The sequence below is a fragment of the Elgaria multicarinata genome, chromosome 8 (genome assembly GCF_023053635.1).
Source record: "Elgaria multicarinata webbii isolate HBS135686 ecotype San Diego chromosome 8, rElgMul1.1.pri, whole genome shotgun sequence".
NCBI classification, from domain to species: domain Eukaryota; kingdom Metazoa; phylum Chordata; class Lepidosauria; order Squamata; family Anguidae; genus Elgaria; species Elgaria multicarinata.
Genome location: NC_086178.1, coordinates 45,797,824 through 45,819,644, shown reverse-complemented (window position 1 = coordinate 45,819,644; position 21,821 = coordinate 45,797,824). Strand labels below are relative to the sequence as shown.

At 41.7% G+C, this 21,821-nt stretch overlaps 3 protein-coding genes across 3 annotated transcripts in view; 2 read left to right on the top strand and 1 right to left on the bottom strand.

Moving 5' to 3' along the window:
- The window catches only part of ITM2C (integral membrane protein 2C), a 370,458-nt gene that overhangs the window by 304,858 nt on the left and 43,779 nt on the right, over positions 1–21,821 (bottom strand). The window lies entirely within an intron of this gene.
- On the top strand, positions 531–2,130 carry LOC134402167 (G-protein coupled receptor 35-like). The gene has a single exon (XM_063131511.1). The coding sequence runs from the start codon at positions 531–533 to the stop codon at positions 1,473–1,475; it is 945 nt and encodes a 314-aa protein (XP_062987581.1). The 3' UTR covers positions 1,476–2,130.
- LOC134402166 (tubulin alpha-3 chain) lies at positions 10,450–18,508 on the top strand. The gene is made up of 5 exons (XM_063131510.1): positions 10,450–10,580; positions 11,408–11,630; positions 13,062–13,210; positions 14,084–14,764; positions 18,139–18,508. Exons 1-5 carry the CDS (start codon positions 10,578–10,580, stop codon positions 18,433–18,435), a joined length of 1,353 nt encoding a protein of 450 aa, XP_062987580.1. The 5' UTR covers positions 10,450–10,577; the 3' UTR covers positions 18,436–18,508.

Genomic DNA, 21,821 nt, shown 5'->3' with positions numbered 1-21,821 from the left:
TAAGAACAATGTGGACCTGTCAGCATACACTTTTAGTTGCAAGTATGAATAGGATTTCCTATTCAGGCTAGTTATAATTCATAGCCAACAAAAAGGGAAAAGCCCACAAGAAATGCCCAAAACACCAAGGGCAAAAGGAAAGAACATCCTTTTTTCTACCCTTTTGCCCTAGGCTTTTTTTGGTAGTTATAATTCATGCCTATAGTTCAGGCTGGTTATAACCATGCCCAGAAAAATGGAATAAATTGCCAGGTGTATTTATAATTACTCTGGAATACATGGGCGGCTATTCATATAAGCAGCTGATTTTGTGGAGACGTTAGGCAAACCCGTCTCTCTGACTCAGCCCTTCAATCTGCTATACAGGAATAGTAATACTGATTTATTGTTGTAAGGTTTACTAATGTGATGTATGTGAAGTACTTTGAGCACTCTAAAGTTGTACATAAGTGCTAGACATAATTATTGGTGTGAATTATGACTTTACAGAAACAGGCATAATTTGTTTCTTTTACAGTATCGTTGTAGTAATGATCCAAAACGTGGACCATGTAGAAAACTGTGGGAACTTCTCCAGCGATATCATATTACTCATCCAAACAACTGTTTATACACCAGTTTTCTTTACTGGACTCATCCTAAATGTCTTGGCCTTAAGGGTATTCTGCTGCAAACTGAGCAAATGGACTGAAACCAGAGTTTATATGACCAATTTAGCCATTGCAGACTGCTTATTCATCTTTACTTTGCCTTTCACATTATTTTATACAACAAAAACAGTGGATACCCCATGTTTAGTTTTGGAATCTGCATACTTTATTAACCGCTACATGAGCATCTTCCTTATCACCATTACATCAATTGACCGATACATTGCTATACAATATCCCCTCAAATCAAAGAGTGTAAGATCCCCTCTAAAGTCAGCTGTTGTCTGCGGACTTCTCTGGGCCTTAATAATAAGCATTCTATATGTAACTAAAAAGTTGGAACAACGAGGGAGAAAAGAGGTTTGCTTTAGAAAAAATTCCAGAGCACCATCAGTGCACCTTTTTGCATCTGTCATTTGGGGTTTTTTAATACCCTTAACCATCTTGAGTTTCTGTTCTATTCGAATTGTAAAAAAACTCATGAGGAAGAAAAGCACCAACCCACATGAAGAAAAGCTCATCCAGAAAGCAATCAACATAATTCTTGCAAATATGATTGTGTTCATCATGTGCTTTTTACCCCTTCATGTTGCACATTTAATTCGATTCATAGCTGATGCCAGTGAAGTTAGCTGTGCTGAAATGGAAAAAATTGACATCTTCGTGAACGTTGCGGGAATTCTTGCCAACATGAACTGCTGCTTGGATGCCATTTGCTATTATTTTGTAAACCAGGAATTTCAGGAGGCATCTATGCAACTAACGGCCAAATATTTAACACCTCAAACTCAAGGCTCTGAAAATCAAGACTCTGAAATTATTTAGTAAAGCAACAGATGCCCAAATAGTGGTAAGAAGTACAAACCCATCTTCAACTGCTGCTTTTTCTCTCTCCCCAAAAGTGCTCCAACAATTATTTCCCTCCTACATCGCTGCCTTCTTAGTCTCTCTAAAGTTGTGTGGCCTCCACCAATACGAAACCAGTCTGGAGTATAATACAACTCCTATGCACAGAACATAGATTGTGTCCCTGGAGCCCACCCAATGAACACATTACCCCTAGCTAGAAACTCTGCCCATCATTCTGACTAGGGTGCTTGCAATGTGCTGAGGGTTGGAGTTATCTTCACCTAGAGATGCCAGCAGTCTAGTTCTGGCACCACCAGAACTATATTCCTATCCAAAGACTTGGAGCCTGCACTGCCATCTAGGCTCCTGGCCTAGCACTGTTAGCTCACCCTAAGGGTGAATCTGGTTCCATCAAGCCTTATAAAATTCGGGACTCAAGAGTGTGATCTTCATTCTGACTTGACTTACTGGAGAAAACTGTCTGGTACCTTTTCCCTACATGGCTGCCTCAACAACTGGACCTGCCTTCCCTGGATTACAAAGCGAACAGGCTTCTGACCCTTCCTAACTTCAGCTGCTGCTTTTGGAGTCTGCTCTCTGGTCTGTCTCTGACCTGCTTCTGGTGTTTGGTTGCTGTTTATAGAACTTCTGATGTTTGGTTGCTGCTTATGGAACTTGACTCTAGTTTAGGCTACACTCCTCTGGCCCCACTGGACTGACAAATGGCTTATTCCTGGAACCTGAATGGTGGGAGCCTGACCCTTGCTACACCTTGATAGGGTTCCAATACAGATTACCAGTTTACCAGCTTGTAAGATTTCTATCACAGTTTTGATTGGTTGTTGGTATTAATGTGGTATGCACTTTCTGCCATGCATCCCAGTGGTAAAGTTAATGGGCCTTAAATGGATTTCCCACATTTTCTCAAATGGTAAATTGGTCATCTGTATTACTACACCATGGCAAGTAAAACTGAGTGAATTTCATGGACAGATTTGTCTTTTAAAGCAGAGTTGTCTTCTCTGCCTCTTCGCCATAGTTTTCAGATTTTAAGGTTAAGATTTCAGGTTTTGTATTCCAAGCAACATATATGTTTTTCCTCCTAACTTTATTTTGTTGTTGCCATAAGCAGAGGTGGAAACAGCAGAGCACCCTATTGGTAGCCTGGCCATTATTTTGCTTTCCCTTGCAACGCCCTGGATGTAATGTCATGCTCGGACACCATAGGAAAAATGGTGGCCATTCCAAAAAGAAGAAGAAGAAGAAGAAGAAGAAGAAGAAGAAGAAGTGAAGTTGCTCCCATTGACAAGCACAATTCCCACCCAGCCGCTGCACACAGAATGTGCCAGAACAATGCTGCATCCAGGGCATTCTGAGGAAAAGAAAATGGCAGTGTATTGCCACGAGAAGAGCTTTGCTATTGCTGCTACCTGTGATGAAAGCAAAATAACATAAAATTAAAAGTTAGAAACTTAGCACGTGCTCACTCACACACACACACACACACACACACGTCAGTGAATTGACCGTGCCTGAAAAAAATCAGCAAAATCAGTCTATAAAATTGGGGTCATTGGAATTCAGCCCTAAAAACAATTTTAACTTCTGGTTGAAGGCCAGAAGTTTTTTCCTAAGTGAAAGAAAATAACTCCACAGAGAGAGGAAACATTTCATTGACCTGTTTGAAACAACACATTGAATGAAATTTTAAGGGTGTGAAACCAGCCATTCAGTCATCCCTTGTGTGTTCACTGAACGTATGAGGGGAAAGCAAAATTGAGGTTCATACCCCCCCTTCCAAGTGCTGACATAACTGCTGCCCATACCCCTTGGGGCACATGTATCTGACATAAGATTTAATTTACACCAGTACATTTAACCCTTTTGTTCTGTTCAACCCCTTTCTATAGGATAAAGGTCATTTTATGTATATTTGTTAGATATTTGTCCATCTCCCATACTGCTATTTTTACCTACATTCCTAGAAAGCCATGCTTCCCAAAAGGCTAAGTTATCTACATATTATGAATAGTTACTTTAGCTAAGGAGCTGTTTTTGTCTTCCTTTTTTGTTGTTGCTGTAAATGTTACATGTAATATGTAAATGCTACATATAATATACATAAATAATTTACAAACAAACAATAATCTGTAATTTTGTTTTGGGGTTAGGGTTAAAATTTAAAAAAGTAAGATTTCCTCAGGAGCACAGCATCTGTGTCAGTATCTAACATAACATGTATTACTTATTTTTGGAGTCGGACCTTTAGCACTATGTACAGAGGAGTTGTGCAAGTGGAACTTTGGGGAAGGGGAAATCAGCAGCCTGTGTTTACTTTTTCAGTTACTCAGAAAGAAAGAGGGAGACGTTTCTGAAGGTTCCTTATTACCACGGTGTGTGTGTGTGTGTGTGTGTGTGTGTTAAATTGCTATGTACACTGCTGTTTTTTCCAGAACATAGCTAGAAAACCGGAGACATGCATTCCTATAAGGACTCAGGTATTTCTTTGATCATCAATGCTCAGCTAAAATGCCCTTCAGCCTCTTCATGAAAGAGAGTGTTTTGTAAGGGTCTGGATCCAGGATCTGCCTTCTGCAAGAGGAAGGGCTCCACTTGCAAAAGACCCTTCACCATATCCACACCACACCCCATTCAGCAAGTGATGACTTGATGACCCAGTTCATATGTCAAGGCTGTAGCCATGAACATGCATGCTGCTTCCTGGCTGCCTGCCCCTCCCACACAATAAAGAAATAAAGAACCCCTGGGTTCAAACAACCGAGAATCCCATGTTCAGACTACACAATAAACAATTCAGGGGCAGGGCATTCCCAGGTTGCTTATTGCAGTAGGAACAAGAAGGTGCATGGGAACCAGCACATATACTCATTCCCATTGCATTTCTAACAACCCGTCCCTTGTTCACCATGGGTTGTTGAAGATGTGTGAACCGGGTCTCTGTGTAGCATTTCAGGGCCATGGGAAGGAGGTAGCAGAGAAGTCTACTTCCACCAGCACAGTTGATCTGGATCTGATCCATGTTTTTGTATTATGAGAGGATAGGTGGCAGCATTTATCAGTTAGTACATAGCATTATTTGTTTAAAAATAAATATCCAAGTAGTTCTAATATGTGTGGCAAATAGGTTGCACTAGTTTGGTGACAAGTAAATGCCCTAGCAAGAACAACATATGCTGATATTTTTAGCAACAAAGCCAACATGGATTCTACCAGCAGCTCAGAGATTAAAAGTTAGTGTTTATCTATGCCAACCTTAATATGGCTTTAAATGATAGTGGAGTGGTATTTTAATAGTCACAATGGCACTATAGAATCTGTGTTCAGAGAAAGATCATTCACATGATCTTTCCAGTCAATCACTCAGTGGGTCAAACAGCATTTTAGGAACATAGGAAGCTGCCTTATACCAAATCAGACCATTGATGCATCTAGCTCAGTATATTCTACATTGGGCTGGGAAGCTGTTTGGAGTCCAAACTACTCCCCCAAACACCTACCCCAGGGTAGATAACAGGATGGGGGCCCCATCCCAAACATCACTGGGTCCCCTTCAACCGGGGAGCCTACTGCGCTCTACCCAGGCTCAATGTGACTGGTTTTGCATCCAGCCATGATGTACTAATTAACTGTATAAAACAAATGTAATGAATGGTTAGAAACAGAAAGCTTCTGGACAAAAATGTAGTGTTGTAGTCTTCTCCTGCTCACTGGGTGGACAAAACTGGGGTGGACATTTTCCCACAACAAAACAGTGTGGCTATTTTGGAAGGCATAGTTGGAAGATATGGTTACACTGCAATGGAAGCACCGTCTTGAAGAAGGAACTCTTGATTTCCCACAAGTGATTATTAAGAGGACTTATATTGTGAGAGAAAAGAAAAGATGACAAGGTTTTTACTAGCATGTATTTTCAGAGATGCCATCAGGACATGATTTGGGGGGGAACAACAGGTCCCCACTCAGCAGAATGAGGAGGAAGACCCCGAACATAGCAAGCTTGACTTATGACAATTTGAAATGATGTAATATCCTAAGCAGGCATACCTCTGTGACACCATTAACTCTAAAATTACCTAACTGCATCCTCTGTACATTATACCCTCGGTCTTCACAGGGTAAATATTACAGGGGTCTAGAAAAAGTTAGAATACAGTACATGCTAATTCATCCAAATGGCCTGGAGTGACATTCAAAACCAGCACTGTGGAAAAACAGAATTGCTTGATAAGTGTGGTCATGCTGATGTGAAGTTATGGAGAACATGATTCATTTTGAAGATTAGATCAAAGGCCACATAATACACCAGCCCACATAATAGGCCAGCCCACAGAAATGCACACTGGCTCTTAGTTTTCAACTCTTCTGCTTATATAACATGGGATCAGGGACCTTCTCCAGGTTCCATGTACAAATAGGTGTGTTAGGAATCCAAAAAGAAAGATACATTGTCTTTATCTTTTGTTACCAACAACCACATCTATCTATCTGTCTTTGGACACACCCCTGCTGCAAAACAGTGACAGGAACTCTGGTCTGGCTCCTTCCCTCTAGATAGAGGAAATACAATATATGAGTAAGAAGTTCATTGTTTCATGCCCACTTCTTTTCCTACGCACATTTTACTCAGTACTGAATCATGCAAACTGCACTTCTCTCTGGGGAGGGGCAAATAATGAGCCAAGAACTCATCAGATGGCTCACCAAGGCCTTATAGCTGGACCGGGCTTTATCACGAAGAAGGACCGAGGGGACAGGAGCAGGCAGAAGTAACATCGGGGCCTGCTCCTGCTGGACTCTTCCCCCCCCCCCACAGGGCAAACTGCCATCTTGGCCCTGTGGGAAAGAAGAAGGACCGAGGGGACAGGAGCAGGTAGAAGTAACATCGGGGCCTGCTCCTGCTGGACTCTTTCCCCCCCCCCCCACAGGGCAAACTGCCATCTTGGCCCTGTGGGGAAGAAGAAGGACCGAGGGGACAGGAGCAGGCAGAAGTAACATCGGGGCCTGCTCCTGCTGGACTCTTCCCCCCCCCCCCACAGGGCAAACTGCCATCTTGGCCCTGTGGGGAAGAAGAAGGACCGAGGGGACAGGAGCAGGCAGAAGTAACATCGGGGCCTGCTCCTGCTGGACTCTTCCCCCCCCCCCACAGGGCAAACTGCCATCTTGGCCCTGTGGGGAAGAAGGACCGAGGGGACAGGAGCAGGCAGAAGTAACATCGGGGCCTGCTCCTGCTGGACTCTTCCCCCCCCCCCCCACAGGGCAAACTGCCATCTTGGCCCTGTGGGGAAGAAGAAGGACCGAGGGGACAGGAGCAGGCAGAAGTAACATCGGGGCCTGCTCCTGCTGGACTCTCCCCCCCCCCACAGGGCAAACTGCCATCTTGGCCCTGTGGGGAAGAAGAAGGACCGAGGGGACAGGAGCAGGCAGAAGTAACATCGGGGCCTGCTCCTGCTGGACTCTCTCTCTCTCTCTCTCTCTTTCTTTCTCTCTCCTCCCTCCCTCCCTCCTTGACTCCTTTTCCTTGTGTGTCATGTCTTTATTAGATTGTAAGCCTGAGGGCAGGGACTGTCTTTTTTCCTAAGTGTAAGCCGCTCTGAGAGCCTTTTTTGGCTGAGGAGCGGGGTATAAGTATGATAAATAAATAAAAATAAATAAAAACCCTGGGATCGTCCCTGTGCATCCACATGACGCACAGGGGATCCCAGGATCAGGGAGGGATCATCCCTCCCTTGTCCTGCGATAGAGCCCTCCCCTTTGGGCCCGCTTTTTCCATGGTCTTGGGCTGAGCCCAAGACTATGGAACGTGTGGCGCGGAGCCGAGCGCTGCGCCCATTGGGGGTAGGGTGAGGGGAGCGGGGAAATTAAGCTGACAGAAGCACATTACACGATAACACAGCATTTGATCCACCAGACTTCGTGGACTAACTTGCCTATACCCAGGAGGAAATACGGGCTCCCTTGCTGCTACTGAGATGACTGTCTGTAATTTTGTACCATAGGCAACCTGAGTTCCTGGACTCACTGGCTGGTGGACGCAGTATAAAGTATCGAGGTCCCAAGCCGTTTAGGGCTCTAAACGTCATTACCAACACCTTGAATTCCAACTGGAAGTGTGTAGGCAGCCAGTGCAATTTCTTTAAGACCAGTGTAAGATGTAGCGGTCAGCAGTCTAGCTGCTGCATTTTGCACTAGCTGCAATGTCCGAGTCATCTTCAAGTGCAGCCTCATGTAGAGTGCATTGCAGAAGTACAACACAGGCGCCAGGCAAATCTCTCTAGGGAGCTCATTCCACAGCAGAAAGAGCCCTTTAAACAATTAATGCAAAAGGCAAATAATTTAATGACTGACACTCAGTACTTTTAAAAAATTAAGTATTACTTTAGCATGTATTTAGGGTTTAGCTATAATCCAATAGATGTACACAGTAATTGGGTTGGTTCTTATCATGCCTTGGAGGTTGTGGATAATGAGATATATGGTGCCAATAATGACAACCAGGTTTTGAGAAAGTAAGCTGAGTATTACTGCTGCAAAAGCTCCTGAGATACATGGTAGCAGAGGGCTGGGGGACTGAGAGAGATAGAAGCCATGGGAAGCCACCAAGCAGGTAAAATTGTCTGCCGGGAATAATAGACAAGCCACCCACCCACTGGGGCTGATTCTGAGGGGCATGTGTTCAGCAGAACATGACAGCAGGCACAGAAAGCCTTTCTAGCTGCAGTGGGATTTTCTACCAAGAATTACTTCTGATTATTGGCTGAAGATTTCAAAAGAATATAAAAATATAACTCATCAATCTCTTTTGAAATCCTTAGTTCTCACATGCTGAAAACATTTTTACCTTTGCTTATAGCTTTCCCAAAAGTAGCCTCTGCTTCTTCCTCATAGCATGCACAAAAACTGTGATAGACAAAAAAGGCAGAATTTTCAATATCAGACGCATTTCCCACATGATGGCACTGTTGGCCATTTTTTTCTTTCTGTGCAATGCTGTTCATTAGCCATATTTATGGTAAATGTGGTTATATAGTTTGGAATTTAAATGTGAATATAGCACATGGTGATGTTTTGCAGTGCGATGTATGTATGTTTATTCAGAAATAATTATCGTGTTCGCTGGGGTTTACTCTTTAGTAAGTGGGATTAGGATTTCAGTCTAAATAAAGCCAGTGTGTGTAGTGGTTAGAGTGTTGGACTGGGAGTTGCGATATTCAGGTTTGAGTTCCCACTCAGCCATGGAAGCTCACTGGGTGACTTTGTCCCAGTCACAGACTTTCAGCCCAACCTACCTCACAGGATTGTTGTTGTGAGGATAAAATTTATATTATGCAGAATATAAATTCAATAAATAAATGACTAAATAAAATACAGGAAACTCAAGTCAAGTAGGGCAGTTGGTTAATGCAACAAGTTAGGATAAAGTAGCTCTTTATGTCTGATATATAGTTTGCAATCCACAACTATGGGCCATGTTACATTCACTGAAAATCATGCAGTTTTTCACACTCAACAGTGTACTTTTTTGTCTAAATAACTATATGTTCTTGCATGCTAGAAAAATGTCTTATTTATTTTTTATTTATTTATTACATTTTTATACCGCCCAATAGCCGAAGCTCTCTGGGAGGTTCACAAAAATTAAAACCGTAATAAAACAACCAACAGGTTAAAAGTACCAATACAAAATATAGTATAAAAAGCGCAACCAGGATAAAACCACGCAGCAAAATTGATGTAAGATTAAAATACAGAATTAAAACAGTAAAATATAAATTTAAGTTAAAATTAAATGTTAAAATACTGAGAGAATAAAAAGGTCTTCAGTTGGCGACGAAAAGAGTACAGTATAGGCACCAGGCGGACCTCTCTAGGGAGCTCATTCCACAACCGGGGTGCCACAGCGAAGAACGCCACTGTGTAGATTCAAAGTGTTTGTGAATTGGATTTCTTGTAATATAGAAATCAATATTCATGAAATTTAATTTAAATACGTTCAGAGACTACAAAAAGATTACGTAAGTGTTCTTATTGTTATGCAGGCTTACACCTTTGTGAAATACTGACTAAACTAGAACAGAAAACTTAAGTTTCCAAGTTGAACACTTTATTACAATAAATATGTACAATTGGGGTTACCATTCCCTATACCTGTAATAAACATATTGCTTTGGGGTGCAATATAGAGAAAAATAGTGACATTCTAAACAGTGTTAGGGTGCAATCCTAGGCATGTTGACAGGAAAAAAATCCTAAAAAATTCCAGCATTCCTCAGCCAGCCACGTACAGTTTTTGTTTTTGTTTTGTCTAAATATGCATAGATTGCACCCTTTAAAGTATTTTAAGTACTTAAACCCCTGATTTTTTATGCATTGTACCCTGCAAGTTAACTGTAATATGAACAAACACAGTGACCAACCACATCTTGTAGCATTTTAACTAATAAGAAACATCACAGTATACGCTTTTCTGAACTGTAGCCTAGGAAATGTTATGCCACAATAAATATTAATTTTTAAAAAACACCACTGGTATCTTTTTGTTTGGGGCAACAACTGTCACAGCTATTTTGATCTGCGCACGTAAGCTGTAATAGCTTGAGGAGTTCTGGCTCTCAAAGGAAACTTGAAATGTCGATTACGTAAAAATAATTCAGAAATAATCAGTAACTAAACGCACAGAGGTCCTATTTCAACGAAATTGTTTTTATTTTTTAATGTTGTGGATGAATTTGCCAACCGTAAACCCATCCCAACTTCGCCCTCAGAGGAGCAGCCGTTTCCCGACCAGCGCCACACGCATGAGCCAAGAACTCTTCAGCCGCGCCTCACCACCCCCTTCCCCACATCAGGGACCTGCCACGCGGGGAAAGAACACGTTTAACCAATCCGCATGCAGCGGCAGAGCCGCCGCCGCCGCCTATGGGGTGCTAGCGGTACTACCGAGGAGCGCGAAAAGTAGGCAGTTGTCCTAACGGTCGCCAGTTGACGCCATCTTCCGACGGAGTTGGACGCAGAACGCGCGAGCAGCGACCGTGAAACTCGTCATCTCCGCGAGGCACCATGGTGGGGAGCGGGGGCTTCTGTGGCAGGGCCTGGTCGGGAGCAGGAGGAAATAGGGTGCATGGCGGTTCCTTGAAGCCTATCGGATCAAGGTGCCGCCATGAGGGAGCCATGAGCGTGGGGTGAGAGGATGGTAGGCAAGGCCTACGGCAAGAGGGGAGACAAAAAAATGCAACCGTCTCCGCGAGTGTCGGACGCTTATCTCGTGCGAGAATACCGCGCGCACGCGCCGCACTCGAGGAACATGAGGTGGCTCAGGGAGCCAATGGAGTGTGGCCGCTCCAGAAGGCGCGAGATTGCCGAGCTTGTCCGTTGGTCTCTCGTCGTTAGCGCTCTTGGCCTGTGTATACAGACGGTCCGAGCGCGAGGCCTGAAAGTGGCGCCACCTCAGAGTCGTAATGGTGCGCAGCTGGAGGGAAGGGGGAAGAATTAGGGGGTGAGGAGAGGCGTGAACCATAAAAAGACTTGATAGCAGTGCATGAACTAATTATTCAACATTAGGTAGTGCATTGTCTTGAGTGTTTGTGATAAAACAAGTATAATTAACTACGTTCAGGGTGTAAGGAAAGTGAACACCAGTGTATTCCTTTTGGAGAACGTTAATTAAACAGCCCTTGAAGGAGCTGACATTGCCTTGTTTGGTTTGAGGGAAATAGATTGTCCAAAAGGAAACATGTTAAAGAGATATTTGAAAAGAGAAGCACTTCTAAAAGCTGAAAGGCATTTTGTATTATCTAATATATAGTTGGCAGAACACTAATCATTTTTATGGTACTACATTTTTTTAATTCATGGAGTTACAGTAATTAATTTTATTTATTTCTTAATAGCGTGAGTGTATCTCTATCCATGTTGGGCAAGCCGGAGTTCAGATTGGTAATGCTTGTTGGGAACTGTATTGTCTTGAACATGGAATCCAACCTGATGGTCAGATGCCCAGTGACAAAACCATAGGAGGAGGAGATGATTCCTTTAACACTTTTTTTAGTGAAACAGGAGCTGGCAAACATGTGCCCAGGGCTGTCTTTGTGGACCTTGAGCCAACTGTAGTTGGTATGTAAATGAATTTTAAGATATGACTTCTTAAAAAGAAAAGAAAAATACTTTGTACGCTCATTCATAAATAAAATTGATCCAGTAAAAATGTAACTTTATTTTGGATTGTCGGAGTATTTACATTTTATGCAGTCCATTTTATTACCTTGGGATTATATTCAAGTATTGAACCTTAATAGATTTGTGCTTCAGATTGCCTGCATTCATTTAGGAGTAAGGGTGCAATCCTATGAATGTTTAGACATTAAAAAGCCCCCTAGCTTCCAGCATTCCTTAGCCAGCCATGGAATTGTACCCTGAAGGCAAAATAGTCTCAGATCTGCCCAGGATACTCATAAGCTGCTGAACTTGGGAGGTTTATGTGTATCCTATGCAGAGTGTCTTCCACTCTGCATTTTAGCTGGACAGGCCATTTTCCCCATTTGGAGGCTTCAGGGAGGGGTGGGAGGGAGACGGGAGGCCGTAAGATTCATCATAGGGTTGCTGCCCTGGTCCCCTTCCCCCCCATCTCCACATTCTGTTTTTTGTAGAGGTAGCCAGCGCAATTCTTTCTGTGCCAGCTATGAGGGAGAGGGGGCAGGGAGTGCAGTTACCTGGTTCCAAGGTCAGAGCCAGGAAACCAAACAACCCTATGTCTCCTAGATGCTGCTGAGGGGGCATAGGATTGCTCTGTAAGTGTATTTATTTATTTATTTATTTATTTATTACATTTTTATACCGCCCAATAGCCGAAGCTCTCTGGGCGGTTCACAAAAATTATGAACATACACCAAGTGTATGTTTTATACCAAATAAATATGCAGACTAATCTAATGCAAAAGATCAGTTTGACTTACCTCCTAATAAGAATAGATTGCAGGCTTAAGAAGATATTGAAGGAGACTTCACTAGATTGTTGTTGGCTGTACTGTATTGTATCTAATGCAAAAGTAACCAATACAAAATCTGTTTCCAAACTGATTTGCAATGACTGGTCTATCAGAACCAGATAAGATTAGTGCTATGTTTACTCTTGGGTTTCCCCCCCCTAAAGACCCCTGTAAAGCAACCTTCTACCCCTTCATTTATTTGAAATTACTAGCCAGAAATGGTCTGACAAGTGAACAAGGTTGTTCGGTCCTTTTTGTAGGACCTAGCACTGACGAAATGTCTATGGCAGAAGAAGTTTTGCTAGATTTTTGAAGACTAATTTAGATTTTTTTTGTAGGAAATATAATTAGTGCTAATCGTAAGACAGTTTTAATTAGAAAACAGCAGCTTGGAGCAATGTTTCTAGGATTGTCATTGGTAGATAAATGTATCTTTTCCAAAAAAGATTACCCATTCATTTATCATTTTCTTGCACAAAATATCAAGGCAAAATATAGAAAACTGAGATTGGAATAAACCATTAACTAGAGGGTTTTTGCTTGTTCTTAATGTCTGTAGATGAAGTGCGTACAGGCACTTACAGGCAATTATTTCATCCTGAACAACTCATTACTGGAAAAGAAGATGCTGCTAATAATTATGCTAGAGGACATTATACCATAGGAAAAGAGATTGTTGATCTAGTACTGGATCGCATTCGCAAGTTGGTGAGTTTTACGATTAATATTAAAAGGTACCTGCAGATACTTCTTTTGATGGTATTCATTTTTTAAAAAAATACTCTGTTACAAAAGTATAAGAGGGTCCTCAATGTGGGCACCTGTAAAAAAACAAATACCATTTTTTAAAAAATATGTACATTGATCAGTATAAAATGTATGCAACCTTCTAGCAATTATACCTAGGCTTCAACAAAAGAGAACCACACACATACACACAAAATAACCATTTGAAGGTACTGTCTATATTCTACCTGTTCAAATACTGAAAGCTCCTCAATCCATTGCATTATAGGTGGTGAGTGTTCATCATTTCATTGTTATAAGTCAATCTTTTAGATGTCAAAAAGGCACAGATAATCCATTTATGCATATTATTTTCCATGAACCAGGTACTTAATGGTGCCCACAGCAGTATCTCAAATACCCAGATGTGCCCCCAGGTCCTAAAAGGTTGGAGACCCTTATAAGAATTGTTGATAATGGGCCATCACTACTAAGGGCACAATCAAATTGCCCTTCAGATCTTCCTCCTCCTCTCACAACCAGAAAGCTGTGCATGTGTGACTGATAGATGCAGTAAAAATAGCATGTCACAATTTCTAAATACACGGGGATTTTTTTTTTTAATTTCAAGTAAAGTGTACTAGAGATCATTCTTACCTAGAACTAAGTAGATAAAGCATTTTGAAACTGGCTAATTTTAAAATATAAGACAAATAATTTAAATATACACTGTGCCAAATATAAATACCTTAATAATGGCTTTGTATGGTGTGTTGTTGTTTTTTGCGTGTTTGGGTGTATACAAATGTAATAATAATGCAATACTTTGCTTGCTCTGCTTTTTTCCCCCCCTAGGCTGATCTATGCACAGGTCTCCAGGGTTTCCTCATTTTTCATAGTTTTGGAGGAGGCACTGGCTCTGGGTTTGCATCTCTGCTCATGGAAAGACTTTCAGTTGACTATGGCAAAAAGTCCAAACTGGAGTTTGCAATTTACCCAGCTCCACAAGTATCTACTGCTGTAGTGGAGCCTTATAATTCTATCCTTACTACACACACAACATTGGAGCATTCTGACTGTGCATTCATGGTAGATAATGAAGCTATTTATGATATATGTCGACGCAATCTTGACATTGAACGACCTACTTACACCAACCTAAATCGTCTCATCGGTCAGATTGTTTCATCTATCACAGCTTCGCTCCGTTTTGATGGTGCTCTGAATGTAGATCTGACAGAATTTCAGACAAATCTTGTCCCATATCCACGAATTCATTTCCCTCTTGCAACATATGCACCTGTCATCTCGGCTGAAAAGGCATACCATGAGCAGTTGTCTGTAGCTGAAATTACCAATGCCTGTTTTGAACCAGCTAATCAGATGGTAAAGTGCGACCCTCGCCATGGTAAATACATGGCCTGCTGTATGCTATATAGAGGTGATGTGGTCCCCAAAGATGTCAATGCAGCTATTGCAACAATCAAGACGAAGCGTACCATTCAGTTTGTGGATTGGTGTCCAACTGGGTTCAAGGTAGTTAAAAACATGTTACATGGTTTTTGTCCCAAGTTGTCAGCAGTATCCTTTTACCTGGAAGCAAGCCCCATTGAACTCAATGGAACTTGCATCTGAGTAGACATGTATAGGATTGCACTGTAAATTGTTTTCATGAGGCACATCCTGCCTACATTTGCATGTTTAAATCTGTTGTAAATATGTGCAAGTCAAGGAAAAATGGGTAGCTGTTTCCACACTTTGTTATCTATATTTGTACAGGCCAGTCATAAGCACACTAAGCGTGAAAGTGAGATTAGTGGAGTTTCCTTTCATATAAACATGATAAAGATTAGTTTATAACTTGCTGTTCATAGAAAATGCTTCACTAAATGAATCATAAAGAATAATTTAAGAAATGCTAACTAACTGACAGTGCAGGTATTCCCCAATGGAAATCCATTTAAGAAGAGTTTAATGGTAATAAGACTTATTCTTAGCATATATGAAAACTGAGTAACTTATTCAAGTGACAGGTCTAATAAAACCTATTCAGCTTACATTTTTTATATTTCCCCCCTGCATTTAAATGTATTTATACTGGATTGGATCCATATTTAGGCTGTGTAACTGGGCTGGTAGTAGTAGACTTCCCTGCCCCCTCCTCCCATGGTTAGCCCCTCACGCTCCTGCAAATGCTATGCAGTGGGTTGGGGGATCCTGCTAAATGAAGTTCAGCTATCATAGGAGAAAATATGTCTGCCAAAGTGCTAACTGGTAGTGGGTGATACAAATATATTATACCTTTAGTTTGTCATCCTCACTGACTCCTGGGGCTTTGCTAGACCTGCCGGCTTACGCCGGCAGGGAGGCGGGGCCGAGGCGCGCTACCGTTAGCGCGCCTCCCCCACGCTTCCAGACGCCGGAGCCGCAGGGAGGACGCAAGCCCTGCGGCGTCCACCATTTTTTGTTTGTTTGTTTAAAGGGGCTGCGGGTGGCCCGAAGACACCAGGAAGGTAAGGGGTGTTTTTTAAAAAAGGGGGGGGGAGGATGGGAGGGTGGGTGGGAAGGGGGGGCGGGTGACAGAGGGAGCGCTGCCGCTCGCAAGCAGGCAACGGTGCTCGCCTGCTGGCGAGCGGCACTCCCTCTGTCACCCGCCCCCCCTCTTGCCTCCCATCCTTCGCCCTCCCCTCTCTTTCCCCCCCGCCCCCGGGCTGATGGGCACAGCGCTCATACGAGCCCTGTGCCAGGCCGGTCCGCGGCTTTTCGCAGCTCGCGAGTAAGCGAGGAGCCGCGAAAAGCCGCGGAAGTCGCTAGACGTTCCCCAGCTCTGGCCTGAGGCCGGAGCTGGGGAAAAAGCGCGCCATAAGCGCATTCGCTTATGGCGCGTTGAAGGAGGCCTCAGCGCGGCCTGCCTCCGGATTCCCCTGTGCGTCATCTGGACGCACAGCAGGGAAACCGGGTGAGAAGGCGCGCTAAGGCCTCGTCTAGGAAGGCCCCTGGTCTGTTTCCAGGCTGAATTTTAAATGCTAGTTTTGACCTTTAAAGCCCTTTGCAGTTGGTACCTCAATTACATAAGGTTCACCTCTTTTTATCCATACCTTGGGACTAAGATGAAGTCCTTTTTTGCTCCTATTAAGTGGGGTGCAGTAGATTGCTGTGAGAAAATATGCTATTTTTATACTATAAATCTTTTAAAGCAAAGGATGTTCATTAATAACTCTATGTCTTTTACTTGAAAGTTTCATGCTTCCTAATGTGCTTCCTATTTGCAGTTATTCATCATTAAGATCAGTATATTGATAATATGCAGTTACTATTCACTAGAATAGGTTAACAATTCCACGATCACTGAAGTTCTCAAGGTGAGAAACACCACTTAACTAAGGGAAATGATCATTACATCTCACCCATTCTACCTTTTCTCCAAGGAGCTCAGGGCAGCATATCCCATTTTATTCTCACTGTAACTGTAAGGTAGGCTATGCTGAAAGTGTGATGGTCTGAAGTCACCAAGTAAGCTTCACAGAATAATTAGGGATTTGAAGCCATCTCTTGAATTGAAGACCATCTTATTTGCTTGCAACACTGGCTCTAGCTATTAAAGGTGTAGCATAAATGCTTAAATAAGAATCAGCCCACATCTGGACATCTCATATAACAATAGGCTGCAAATAAGGATTTTTTCTCAGTAGAACAGATAATAGTTGCCAATTCTAAGAATGCTGGTGGAGCAGAGGTTTCAAGTTTTCTCCATAACAGAAACCACTAGTCATCTCTTGTACAGGAGTATTCTCGAGAGCTTAATATAGGCTTTAACACGTTTTGCAAAGTGCTTCCGTGCAAGTATTAGCTTTCAGAATGAAAATGATGTTGGTAAGAAATAAGAGTAAGAGTATCTTTTTAAATTGTGCTTTTATTTTTAAGAAAAAATAACCTATAAATGGAAGCAAGATCCCTGGCTCATTCTGTGGTTTTGTGTATGTCAAAAAGCATCAGAGATACACTGAGATTGTTTAATAGTATTTTGGGGGCTGAAGTATAGTGATGACTGCATTCTAAACAGTACTCCTGTGTAGTTTTCAGTGTAATGAGAAATGTAAGGAAGTACAGTTGTTCCCTGCTCAGGGATAGAGTAGTGCTTACTCATGGAGTCTTATGCTATTCCATGAATCTCTTTATTTTCCTTCTCTCCAGCCTGCTTTGCAGAAGCATAATATGAGCACATTAGGAAGAATAGGAGCAGGCAGATAGCCCATATCACTGACAGCCACAACATACCACTTCCAGGGGCAAGTGCTGAAACGCTCATTTCTGGTAGGGTAGGTCATGCTCCTTCCAGAAACAAGTTTTTTCTGCTCATTTGGTGCTTGCCCCAAAAGTACTCTATTGTGGCCGCCAGCAGTGGGGGCAGACCTGAGCCACCTATAGAAGGGCGCAACTGGATACTGCCCTAGGTGTGTATACCTTCTGTGGAAATAGTATGTAACAGTGTTTTGGTGGTAATGATGTTGCACTATCGTAAACTACTGCTTGAGCAGCTTAACTAATGCAATGGGGGAAATGATTTTTCCATTTTAGAGGCAAATAGCTACTTTGCCCTGTTGCACTACTTAAGTTACTTAAGCACTTGTTTACACTAGTGCAATGTTACTAGCACTGGGACACCATTGGATACTGTCCCATCTATCCCTCCCTTTCTCAGTTGTTAAAGTTACTTGGGATTCAGTTCATGTCCAACTTGTATTCCCCATAATGTCTTTTCCTGCCTGCTATAGTAGGGAGCAAGGAAGAAACAATTCTTTAAAGCCCTATGGTGATTCATTCGTGTACTGATGGAGTTCCCTTGAGTGTTGGAACAATTGTGCTCTAGGAAAACTTTATTTCAGTTTCTTTCTTTTTCCCCACCTTAGGTAGGCATTAACTACCAGCCACCCACTGTAGTACCAGGAGGAGATTTGGCCAAGGTGCAACGTGCTGTGTGTATGCTGAGTAATACAACTGCCATTGCAGAAGCTTGGGCTCGTCTTGACCATAAATTTGATCTGATGTATGCTAAGAGAGCCTTTGTGCATTGGTATGTTGGAGAAGGAATGGAAGAAGGAGAATTTTCTGAAGCCCGAGAGGATCTAGCTGCCCTTGAGAAAGATTATGAAGAAGTTGGTGTTGATTCTGTGGAGGCTGAGGCTGAAGAAGGAGAAGAATACTAAAAAAAAAAAAAAGTAATGTCTGATGATAAATGTTTCAAAATATTTTCATACTTCAGTTCCCTTGTTCAATTTCAAATAAACATTTAAAAGTTCTAGCAAGTTTGGTTTAATAATTACTATTTAAAATTGCTTTAAAACCTTACTTAGAATACCTCGTTTCTACAAATCTGTTTCCATCAATATGTCTCCATCAGAGGGGGAGAGGGTAGGGATGGAAATGCCTCTTTTCTTTCCTTACCCCTCTTCACAACAGACCGGAAAACATGTAAAAAATATATATATTGAAAAGAAAATCCATTAAAATGTTATTGAACCTTAACTCCTAGCATGTATGTCTTTATAATGAAAATTGCATTAAGGATATTTGATTCATTGTGCACATGAAGCTTTGTATTAACCAAAGAAATATGAATAAATGAAAACACATCTCCCATTATTTCTAAAAACTTGTTTCTGTCTCCATCACTGGCTTGGTCTAAAAGAATCTGTTACAGAACTGATTGTGAAAAATTCCTTTTAAATTTCTCATGGAGGAGTATCCTTGGGGGGTGGGGGAATAGAATATACGCACTGTTGCCCCTGCAAATTTAAAAGATAATAAATTTAACAATACAAGAAACAGGATTTAGGAAGGGGACATAAATTCATCCATAGCATTGCAGTATTAGGATAGGAATATGGGTGGTGGATCAGTAAAGTATTTACATTTCACTGACATTCCTTGCAGTGGTACCTGTCTCAGGCCTAGGACTCACAGATACAAGTCAAGCAGCAGTGGTGGTCGTGATGGGTAACAATAATTAGATATAACTCAACCAAAAACATTTTTATTACCTATGGAAACAGTGGGATTTGTGTACATAGTGTGACCTTCCATTATTTGAAGGATACAGTTTTAATAGGCATCTGCATTTTACTTGGTGACATGTCTCTAGGACTAACAAAAGCCTTTTATTTTGTTACTACTTACACTGAGCTTAAAAGTAGGTAGAGTGGTTAGTGACCACAAGATGGAGTAGTAAGACAATGTACATTTAATTTCTAGAAAGCCTTTTTAGTTAATGCAGTAGAGGGCCTCAGTCATTAAGACAAAAATAATACCCTGGAGTGGTTACTACGCTTGAGATAGTTATGAAAGTTCATTCAGAGCAATGTTTGTTTTCTAATGCAATTAGATACACAATTGTTTTAAGGTTTGTATCCTGCTCTATCCCTTGGGCTTAGAGCAGATTACAGCAATTTTCTAGACATTTCCATCCCTACAGAGCTCATAAGTAATTAAGTGGGTTGGGGATAAGAGGCCAAATTAATTTTAAAACATTAATTTCAATCCTACGCATTTTTATTCAGAGGTATGTCCCATTCAGTTCAATTGGGCTTGTGTGTGATTATGTAAGGAGCTTATTTTGTACATTTTCTCCCAGTCACCCATCAAAAACATTAAAATCCCTTTAAGACTGCACTAAATGGCATGAATTGTGTACAAATCTAATATTTTCTGCTGTACAACACTAAGCATTACTTAACACCCCCTCTGCACCAACACAGCTGTTAGGATGTTGTCATTTGCTGCTCTTCATCTGTTAAATGTCTATCTGTTAAAAAAGAACTGGCATGGGGTAAGTGGAGCTTCAGATCAGTCTTAGTTCTGGTATTGAGTGTTGAGCTGAGATCTGAAGATTTGGGTCCTGGCATCTTTCCTTACAGAAGTACCAGCTGAATGTTGGTTATAACATTCTCACTTTATCTGGTTTGTCTGCACAAACTTTCCAGAATCAGGGATGCTAAGCCAAAATACTAAATTACATAAGCAACAATACGTTTGATTCCCTGTTCAGATGCCACAATAGCCCACAATGGGTTAATAAGCTACTCAGTTTATTTTTTAAATAGTCCCACAATCCTCTGCCACTCCAGCGGGCTAATAAGCTACTGTGAGTAGTTTATTAAGCTAATGTGTGCAATTTGGCTCACCTCCCCACCCCACCCTGTCCTGCTGCAGTCCTCCCACCTGAGCAGTTGCACTATTTCACCTCTGAAGCTCTGGATGTTCGCAGGATTGGGACCAAACTCCACACATAGCCTCTCCTAGTTGGAAGGCACCTGCTCCACTATCAAACTCCTGTGCATTTACTCCAAAGGAGCTTGAATCCCAAGTGTCCCCAAAGGGAGGAAGTGACTAGACAACCTTGGGGTTTGCTGGAATGGGACCAAATCTGATAGCCAGCCTCCTAAACTGCTGCTTGGTCCCTTTAACGTGTTCCTAATCAGCCAGCAAAGAGCAGAGGGGTAGCTAGTTGAATTGTTCTTGCCAAACCGCTCTGTAGCCAGCCAAAATAATCTTTGGTGATCACCAAACAACATGATAACCCACGATGGGTTAAATAACCCACTCCGCAGACTGGATTATTTTGGCCAAATAAACCATCGTGGGTTTTTAAAAAAACTCCCACCAGATGACATGATGGGTTAATTAAATTGTTGTGGTGTAATTAACCCATCATGGGTTATCGTGACATCCAAACCCAGTCAAAGAGTGCAACATCAGAGCACTTGTGAGAAAAGAATTGCAATTTCTTGAGCGCTATTTATTCATTCATTCATCCATTCATTTATATAGCACCATAAGTGTACATGGTGCTCTAATATGAAAACATTTAATTTATTTCAGCTAAACAGCAAATTAAGTACTAATTACAGGATATGCTGATTATTATGGAAGAGAGGGAAAGTGGTTTTTTCTTCTGTTTGGGTGTTTTTACTGGTTTTATCTTGGTTTTATTATGTGCTATTTTTATCATGGTTCTTTACCGTTTATGTTTTTGTGTAACAGTAAACCAGCCAGAGAATTCCAGTTATTGGGCACTCTCAAAATACGGTAAATAAAATAATAAAACTCAACAAGTTCAGAATGTAATAAGAGGGAAAGAACTGTCAAAAAGGAAAAGAGGGTGTTTGGTTTATACTACTGGAAGGGGGTATTATGCAACATGAAGATTTTTATTATTTACTAGCTGTACCCGGCCATGCATTGTTGTGGCTCAGTCTGGTTAAATGGAAGAGAAAGAAAAGAGAAAGCGCACGTTTCTAATATGTTTAATTTCACAATGCTTGTGGGTATACAAAAAAAATTTGTTGTTCCATTGTCTGTGCAGATATAGAGATTGTCTGGTTTGCCGACTCTAGAACACTCAACATATAATTGTCCATGTGAGAACCAATCCGTGTCTAGATCTAAACCGCACAATTCTAAAGATTGGCCCTGAGCTTTGTTGATGGTGATTGCAAACGCCAATCAAATTGGGAATTGCAATCTCTTAAATTGAAATGGCATATCCGTTGGAATCATAGGAATGCGAGGAATGAGGACATCTTCACCTTTGAAA